At 38.6% G+C, this 9,907-nt stretch overlaps 2 protein-coding genes across 2 annotated transcripts; both read right to left on the minus strand.

Moving 5' to 3' along the window:
* Positions 1-5,498: 5,498 nt before the first annotated feature.
* LOC149154642 (uncharacterized) lies at positions 5,499-6,320 on the minus strand. Its single transcript, XM_089444184.1, has one exon. It carries the CDS (start codon positions 6,318-6,320, stop codon positions 5,499-5,501), a length of 822 nt encoding a protein of 273 aa, XP_089300310.1.
* A 623-nt stretch (positions 6,321-6,943) lies between these two features.
* LOC149154643 (uncharacterized) lies at positions 6,944-7,318 on the minus strand. The gene has a single exon (XM_089444185.1). It carries the CDS (start codon positions 7,316-7,318, stop codon positions 6,944-6,946), a length of 375 nt encoding a protein of 124 aa, XP_089300311.1.
* Positions 7,319-9,907: the final 2,589 nt, after the last annotated feature.

Raw genomic sequence — 9,907 nt, forward strand, 5'->3', positions numbered from 1 at the left:
TAAATCACCCATCTTCCTTCTAATGATTAGGATCTATCAATGAATTCTATGCTTTTGTACCATCCTTGCATGCGTTATTTAAGTGTGCCAACACTAAATTCCTATCCTCTTTTGTCATTAATGGGCTAGTGGAAATATTGAGTGGCACTTTTGAAAGCGGGTATACAAAGATTCCTCAAAGTTCGTGATCTTTGGATTAAATGTTTATTTCCAAACTACAATTAAATATTTATTCCTATGTTTACATGTACCGAGTTGAGTTTACATGTGCTTAAACTCTTATTCCTTCAATGCATCTGCCTACATGTTAGGAACTCACTATGTGTTATCCATTACATTACAAGAAACCTTTCACATTTAAAAATGCGTCAATAACAATCACAAAATTGGGAGGCAATAATTTTGTTAAATGATTTTCTATAATAATATAATTTTGTTAGATAATTTTTTAATATTTAAATAGAGTTAATAGTTAAAAATTCAAATGAAATATTTTTTTTTCTTAGTATTTTAATAATATATTAAAATTGTAATATGTGTAAAAAATTTTGCAAACTTTATTTTTATAAAATTCAAGATGTGAGGAATAAATCTTTTACTTAATCTATTTTTCCAATATTTTATTATAATAAACATATTCATTTTTTCTTATATTATGAGTAAATAATTTTTGATATAAAGAAGTTTCTTCTTCATATAAGAGGAATATCATATTTTTTGGGAAGCACAAAAGGCTTACAGACAACACCTATTAGAAGTTTTCATTTCCAATCACAATTTTCCAACAATTTGACCAAAATGAGAAAGTTAAGAGAAAAGAAAAGGAATCTCTGAATAACCCAGTTGGAAAAAAGGACCATGGTAAAACAAATAAGATCAAAATCAAAATAATTTGTCACTGATTGGATCAAATTAAAAGTGGGTTGACTAAATGAGATCTTAAACCAAGCAATTACTCTTTGATGTAATTAAACTAGTAAGAGTGGTGCACGAGGTTAAAAGTAGCACATAAGGAGGGAAACACACAATATACTGCAAAGTTGATTTACAAAAAGGTGATATATACGGTCTATGCTTTTCAACACCCAAAAAAATAAAAGTAACTATAAATGAACAAAAATAATTATAAACGAACAAACTTTAGGACCAAATCCAATCCTAAATGAAGCAAAACATCTAAAGTAAAGAATTGCAGAATGATACAATCAAGAAAACAAGGGTTTTCCACAAACTAATCTAAGGTAAGTAGAATTTTTCAATTTAACAATCCTATCAACGTCACTTTGCACCTTTTGGGGCAATTGCTAGTCTAATTTTTTAGTATTTAGATGAAGATGATTAGTTGTTAATGTATGTTGGTTGTTTTTTGTTTTTGGAAATATTTTGATGGAGATGATTATTTGTTGATGGTTTATTATACCTATCGAAGGCAGAGTATATTGTAATTAGTTTGGGTTTGACTCTTAATTAATTTTCAAAATTTTAGAAACTATTTCCGAAGCTTTGTAAAGTTTTGGTAAAATTAAATATTAAACTTATTTTTAGAAATTGCAAATTATTTTTTGGATTTTTAAAATTTGAATTTCTAATTTTTGATTGGCGGATAACTAATTTTATGTGGTTTAAAATCAAAATTTTAGAATTAAAAATTGTTAAAAAAAATCTCTAATTGCCAAATGTCCTCATAAATTGATTATCCAATTTTTTCTTCTTCAAATATAAGGGTTTTTCGATAATTAATATTTTCGTTTCCAATTTTTTTTAAATATATGGATTTTTCCATAATTAATATTTCATTTTCATTCATTATCATACTTATTTTTAACAATAAATATTTATTAACCTATGGCTGTTTAGCAAGCCTAACCTCGAGGGCATTGAGGAGAACTGAACTCGTGACCTCCCATTAGTGAGGTTCTTTAGCAACGAGAACTTGACCAATTGAGCTAACCCTCTAGGTTAATTCCGTTTTAACTTTTTTTTTTTTAACAGAAACAGTTATGGGATTTCATTAGATTTTTGGCAAAAGGTCACAATTCAGATTACAGATGATGGAGCTGATTTCTGAGCGCCTCTCCAACAAGAGGGTCAAAGCACAAACACTTATGAATCGCCTCTTTTTACATTTTACAATGGGATCTATTGCTGTTGCTTTCCCGAGCTTATGAATGCATACAAATTGCTTCAATAAAATGCAGTAAAACATGGAAGATTAAGGGATTGGATCCCATGAAGTTTCTTTGTCTCTGAGAATAATCCCAACAGATAACTGGGCTGCCTTGTTTGCCTCAATGTCTGCCTCTTTGTTGTTTATTCTCAGTACATGGAAGAATTTCAATTTCAAGGGCTTTGCCATGTCTTTGATCCTTGTAATCGTCCTTGCAAGACGCAAATCTACTGGATTAGAGTTTGTCGCCATTGTTTTGATGATGACCTGCGAATCGCCAAAGACATTTGCTTCCTTGTGTCCCAACTCTTTGAGTAGTTTGATCCCTTGAAGAAGGGCCATCGCTTCAGCTTGCATGCTAGAGGAGTGACCCAGTCCCCAAGCATATCTATGAGTAGGAGTTTCTTCTGAGTTTATTATGAGCCCTCCTGCGCCAACAATTCTTGGGTTTCCCTTGGTTGCCCCATCAAAGAAGAGAGAAGGAAGTGTTTGCTTGGAAATCCAGGACTAAAATTCTTCTTCATTTTTTCTGATTTGCCATTCTTTGGGAGAGATGGGTATGGTGGTCGATTTTTGGAATTGGAGATTGAGTGCAGCACCCAACTCAATATCTTGCTGGCATAGATTTGTATCGTCCATTTTGTCTCTCAGACATTCATTTAACTGACATTTTACTGTGTTTGCAACAAGTCTGAAATCCTGCTCTTTATTTCTGAATATCCTTCTATTCCTCTCTAACCAAATTTGCCAACTGATGAATTTAGGAAGAGCAGTCCAAGCTGCTATGATTATTTTGTTTTTTGGATTTGGACCTAGGTATCTGGCCAGCCATCCAGCAAACAGATCCGGGATGGAACAGGGGAAGATGAAGTTAAGATTCCAAGTTCCAAGAAGCTCTTGCCAGATAAGGCCTGCAAATTTGCACTCTAGCATGAGATGAAGGGCGGTTTCCAGCTTTTCTTTGCATAACATGCATCTTGAAGGACCGAGAAATCCTCTCTTCTGCAACCTGTCATCTGTAAGGATTTTTTTGTGGCAGAGCAGCCAACAGAAATGGTCGATTTTTGGAATGGTGGGGAATTTCCAGATGCCAATCCAAGGAGCAGGGTTAGGAGGGACGTAAGGTCTTTCCACGCACTTGGAGTACCCCAATGCAACCGTGAATCCTTCACGATGCGGACCCCAGCCTCGGACATCTTTCCTCCGAGCGTGGATAGGAGCCAGCCCATGCAGAAGGTTAAGGAGTGTTGCGTAATCGGTTTGCAGAGCAGGTGGAACCGGGAGCTGCTTCCAACCAGACCAGCAGTCACCGCTCCAGCTCGAAATATCCCACAGCGAGTTGATGTGGGCGTCCGTCATCCAATTCCTCAGCGCGAGCATGGGGTTCGATTCAGCCAGCGGGAGCCTGTTCATGATGCAATCTTCCCACAGGTTGATATATTGGCCATTCCCAGGTATCCAGAAGGCGTGCGCATTCACCAAAGGGGATGCTTTGTTACTGAGCACGCTGAAGGGAGTTCTAAGATGGGATTTGGGCTTATCCAAGCATCGGAGTCTCTGTCCTCTGAAGTATTTTTTCCATAATGCTAAATGCGCCCAGCCTGGATTGGGAGCTATAATTCTCCAAATCAGCTTTGCTCCCATGGCTAAGTTTTGAGCACAGAGATCTTTGAAATTCAGTCCTCCCTCCTGAAGCGGCTTGGTGACAATTTCCCAGTTGACAAGAGGGATTTTCTTTTGTTTTGCTTGCCTCCCTTCCAGAAAATTTTTTAATTAGATCCTCCATATTCTTGAGAATAGCCACAGGTGCCAAGAGGACAGAAAATTGGAATAAAGGAAGGCTACTGAGTACTGATTTGATAAGCACTGCTTTGCCAGCAATATTGAGCCAGGAGGATCCCCAGGCCTGCATTTTTGATTTGAATTTCTCGAGCTGAGGGTTCCAGTCTTTGCTCAAGGCCCTCTTGAGGAAGATGGGAAGGCCAAGATATTTGAAAGAGGTCCAATTTGAAGAGGCTGCAAAGCCTAGACATCTGGCAATGGAGTTTGCAAACGAGGGAGAGATATTCCAACAGTAGATATGGCATTTGCCATTATTTAATTTGCTGCCCGAGACTTCACAGAAATCATCCAACACTTCTTTAAATCTGGCAGCTGAAAGTGAAGTTGCAGCCCCCAGCAGCAAGGTATCATCAGCGAAGAGGGCGTGATTGATGTTTTTTACCCCTCTTGCTATGCTCAGGCCAGCTATTTCTTGATCTTGCTATTTCTTATCTAGATAAAAGCTGAGGACAGAAGCCTGCAACACAAAGAGGAGGGGTGAGAGGGGACACCCTTGCCTCAGCCCTCTAGTGGCTTTGAAGAAATTAGCAGCCCTACCATTTACCAAGGGAGCAATCCAGGGCTCTGAGATACAAGCTCGGATCCAGTTTATAATATTTTGACCAAAACCCATCTTGTGTAGAACATCTATCAAAAAGCCATGCCTAACTCGATCAAATGCATTTGCTAGGTCTAGTTTGATGACCATACCTTTTTCTTTTCGATGTGGGCTAGAATGGATCGCCTCTTGGACCAGGATGAAGTTATCCACTAGCTGTCTACCATGAATGAATCCTCCTTGGTTCTCCGAGATGATTTTGGGGAGAATATTTCTCAGCTTGTTCGCTATAACCTTGGTTATCACTTTATATCCAATGTTGCATAAGGAGATCGGACAGAATCTATTGAAGGAGTTTGTTCCTTTTTCCTTGGGGATGAGGGCGAGGAATGCTGAATTTGTACAACCTCCAATTTTCTGGCAATCTTGGGACTTTTGAATCATTTTAAAGAACTCCTTCTCCACAATCTGCCAACAAGTCTAGAGAAATCTAGCTGTAAATCCATCCGGTCCCAGAGCTTTGTTGGGGTCCATTGCAAAGAGGGCGTCCCTGACTTCATTTTTGTTGATTTTGGCTTCTAGCAATTGATTCATTCTAGCAGTGATAAGGCGGGGAACTACGTCCAGGAGTTTAGAGCTTTGGCCAGCCTCCATGTCCTCACTATATAGCTTCTTAAAATGTTCGGAAGCTACCTTTTTGATGCTGGTAAAGTCTTTTAATGTGCAGTTTTCTTCTTTGATTTCAGAGATGGAGTTACAACATTTCCTGGCTTGAGATTGCTTATGAAAAAAGGAGGAGTTTCTATCTCCTGCTTTGAGCTAAAGACTCTTGGATTTGAGCCTCCAGAATTCTTCTTCGGCCAAGAAAGCCTTGTGAAATTTCTGTTGAAGCTGCGTCTCCTTGTCCAAATCTTCTTTTGTGATTTCAGTTGTTTCTAGATGAAGATGTTGCTATTCTAAGGAGTTTTGAATTTTTTTCCTTTCAGTTGCAGGATTGGGCAAGGTCTTGGCCCAGTTTTTCAACATTGCTTTTACTCTTCTATGTTTTTCCTCCCAAACAAAAAATGGGGAACCCTTGACTGGGTCTTTCCAACAGTCTCTAACCTTTTGCATGAAGTCTGCTTCTTTAGTCCATAGAGGACTGAATCTGAAAGGGATAGGGCCCAAGTCCTTGGGAGCTAGCAGCTCAAGTCTTACGGGCTTGTGATCCAAAACACTGCTATGAAGGATGTGCATTCTAGCCTCTAGCCCGAGAAGAAGGAAGGAGCTTTGAACAAAAAATCTATCAAGTCTTGCCGCTATATGACCAGGACCGACTCTCTTATTTGACCAAGTAAACTTACCAGTAACAGGCTTGATGTCTAGCAGGTCCCAGTCCTGCATGAGATCCTCCGCCCATTCTCTTGTCGGATCCCTTACAATGTTGCCTCCTCTTTTTTCTGACGAGAGAAGGATGAGATTGAGATCTCCAGCTATGATGATATTTTCCAGATTCTCTAGATCTGCCAGAATTTTTATGGAATCCCAACAATTCTTTTTCTCACCTGCATTGTTAGGAACATACACATTGAATAGACAAATGATCTCCTTGGTTTCTAAATGCTGCATTTTTAAGAAAATCCAATGAGTATTCAAAGTCTCAGAGATTAATGAGAACTTATTAGGGTTCCAGAGCGATCCAAGCCCTCCCGAGGCTCCATGGGCAGAAATTGCTTGCGCTCCGCTTTTATTCCAAAATTTTTTACTTGCTTGGAGGAAAGCTGTGTCCTCCATTTTGGTCTCATGGATGAGGAGGATATCTGGGGCTTCCAATCTTAAACTTTTCATTTCTTCTTCCTTGGCTCTAGTGCCCATACCCCTACAATTCCAAGAGATTATCTTCATCATTTATTTTTGTTGTGGTGGGCTCCCTTTGAGCCCTGAGGTTGGTTCCTCGTCATATTCGGGGTTTTTTCCAATTGCTTCTCTAGTGTTGGCTGGCTACCCTGAAGCTTGTCCTTGTAGGTTTCTTGTTCTCTTTTTTCCCTTGCAGACTTGTATCCTCTTGTGGATCTTCTGGGAGAGGATTGAGAGTCTCCTATTTCTCCTTCTTCTGATTCCTCAGATTCTTGGATTTCCTCCTCTTCTTTTGAGATCTTCCCTTTGGGTCTCTCAGCTTCACTTCCACCTTTGATCGAGATGGAGGGGGAAGCTTTGGTGGGAGAAATTTCCTTTGGGATCTCAACCTCTTAGGAGGTCACGATTTCAGATCTTAGGAGCTCGAATTTGTTCCCTTGTCCTTCCATGGTTGGTTTTTGAGCAGGACCCGTTTGCGGGGCTTTAGCATTTGCATTTGCAGTCTTCTTGTGAGAGGTTTTGGTGCGCTTTACCTGGTTCCAACCTTCTTCTTTCCCTTTTTATTCCACCCCATTGGACGGACAACCTCTGGCAAAGTGACCATAGACGTGGCATTTCCGGAATTTGAAGGGCAGCTGCTCATAATTGAGTTTTTGCACATGAGTCCAGGGACCTACGATAATTTTGATGGCTTCCGGTAGCCCAACCTCTAGATCTACCTCCACGCAAATTTTGGCACAGTCATACTGGTCTTTGTTGTTAGCCCTGTCTATAAATTTGCCTAGGGTGTTGTCTATGTGCTTCAGAGAATCCCAGTTCCAACAGTGCACTGGAAGATTGGGGAGTCTCACCCACACCGGGACCGTTGTGGGCACATCCACTGCCGGATCGAAATCTGGCGTCCATTTATTCAAATACAGTCCTTGAGGGCCCATGAAGTAAGGTCCATTTTGGAAAATTAGATCCTTGTCCTCTTTTGCAGTGAACTCAAACAAAAAGTAGCCTCTCCCGAAAAAGTATGAGGTTACTTTGTCTTTTATCAAGGGTGCCCAGTTCTTGGCGACCCAGTTCTCTGTGGATTTTGGGGAAGGCCAGAGCCCTGTGAACTAGCTGACGACGGCACGATCAGCAAGAGACAAAGCAACTTGGATTGGCCCTTCAGGCGGGAGAGAAATATCAGGAATGTCATCCAGTTTCTTCATGAACTTTGCAGCTTCAACTTTCTTCTTCTTAGGCAAGGAAGCCAACAGAGATTTGAATGCATCAGAGGCAGAGGATGGAGGGGGAGAGATGGGAGGCCCCTGAGGAGGACCCAACGCCTCCATGAAGGCAGGTCACCTTGGAAGACCCAACCAAGACAAAGACGACTGGGGCTTGCAGCGTAGACCAGAAGCCTAGATTGTGCGCGCAGTTGCAGAGCGATGGGCGGAGAAGAAGTTAATCGATCTTGTTGGGACTCAGAAATGTCATATTTTCATCCACCTCTTTCTTCACTATTCCTTACATTTCATCATCCCATTAACCTTTTATCATATCATTTTCATAAATACATTTGGGTTTCACCTTCTTATTTTCCATTTTATTCATTTTTGTATTACAAGTGAATTTATGATTAAATATTAGAAAATATACATATTTTTATATATATCTCAAGAATATGTGAGTTTTGTGATGTGTAGGAAATATGTGAAGAATTAATATCTCCTCCACCATATTAAGGAGATAATTATGCAAGCCTATTTCTAAGGAGAAAATCATGGAGGATTTGGTTGGCATATCTTATCCAATTCCTAAGGAGAAAATCATGGAGGATTTGGTTGGCATATCTTATCCAAGATATGTGAGAGATTTATGGAGGATTCAAAGGGATCATATTTTGTAATAATGGGAAAGTAGTTAAAAATGCTTGAGAGATTTGTGGGATCATATCTTGTAATAATGGGAAATTAGTTGAGAGTGCTTGAGAGAATATTGGATATGTAATTATGAGAAGGTTATCTTCCTCATGTATATAAGAGAGTTCTCTCTCTTCATTTTAATAAGGAAGAATGAATGAATGAATAATGGAAAGGAATTCTTAGTTTTTCATCTTTTATTGTTATGCTTTCATGATTTGTAATTTGGTTCTTGTAATATAATTTGACATAGTTTTATTGTTGTGAGCTCACATATGTTGTTTGTCATTCAATTCTTCACATGTTGTATTGCTTTCCTTTGTGCAATTTCCTGCTTTCATAGTTAATGTTTCAATGCCTTCCTAGATTAATTTGATTTTAGTAATTTAGATTAAATTAGTTCCACTTCGGTCCTGCATATATAGTGCATGTGCCTCGTAAGTTTACGAACCTCGGATTGACAAATTAAATAGTTGGGTAAGTACTACAACAGAATTAAATGAACATAGTTTCACCCAACATTTTGGCACCGTGTCGGGGAGGCACGATGGATTGAAGTTTAGTTTGATTTTTCTGCAAGTGTGTTTAGACATGTTCCTAACTCCGAGGTGTTAAGGCGGTAAGACGTGGGGAACAGCCTACGCATCGCATTCGAGATACCGTAACGGGCTCGACCTCTTATGGATCAGGGCATGTAGGGTGTGTTTACATTTATGCAAGTGTGAATTTCAATTTCTGCAAGTGTGTTTGATTTTCACAACTGTGAAGAGTGTTTGATGAATTCATGGTTCATGTTGTAGTTGAAGAATTCAATTACTCAATTAATGAGCAGTCCTTGTAAGAGGGTTTAATTGAGTATTGAATTCAAGATTATTTCTGTGGTCCTTTTGTTTTTAATTCAATTTTTAGTGCGCTGATTTGGAAGAGTTTTTATGAACTCAAACCTTGTAAAAGGATTAAAAGCTCAGACAATTATTAGTACTCTGTTTTTAGTATGTAATAATTCCTTTTTCAACATGGTTTAACAATGAGTTTCAGCTTGGAACTACTCACTCAGATCCTAGCAGAAGTCGGGATCTCTTCTTCCTTGGAAGAGGAGATCTTGACAAGAATTAAAGATTCAACTACTCCCCAAGAAATAAACGAAGATTCAACATCTGAAGAATCCTGCGTATCTGATGGCGAACAGTCATTCGAACAGGAATTCAAGGAAGAAGAACAACAGATCGAAGAAGAAGAAGAGGAGTTACAACATGATCTGAGTGAGAGAAACTGTGCTTATCAAAGCTTTATCGAACAATGGTTCCAGGTAAGTATTAGATTAGATTCATATTTTTATTTTTATTTTTATTTAGTTGATTTACAAATACAGCAACTAGATTTATTCACTCTCGAATATTTTCATTTTTCATTTGAAAAATTGCTACTGAATCTATTATTGTTACTGCTACGTGAGTGGCTTCATTTGAAGTTTAATTACACGTAACTAATTTTTATATATATATATATATATTTTTTTATTTTTTTTATAACTAGTATATAGTAGGTAGGCTTTCATTTTCAGTTTGCTTTCATTTTCAGTTTTGCTTTTACCTAGAATAAGTATGCTCTCCTCCGCGCTTAGTGCGA

Source organism: Pinus tabuliformis, chromosome 9 (genome assembly GCF_031772625.1).
Source record: "Pinus tabuliformis cultivar Carrire ecotype Pingquan chromosome 9, CPIR1, whole genome shotgun sequence".
Classification (NCBI taxonomy): domain Eukaryota; kingdom Viridiplantae; phylum Streptophyta; class Pinopsida; order Pinales; family Pinaceae; genus Pinus; species Pinus tabuliformis.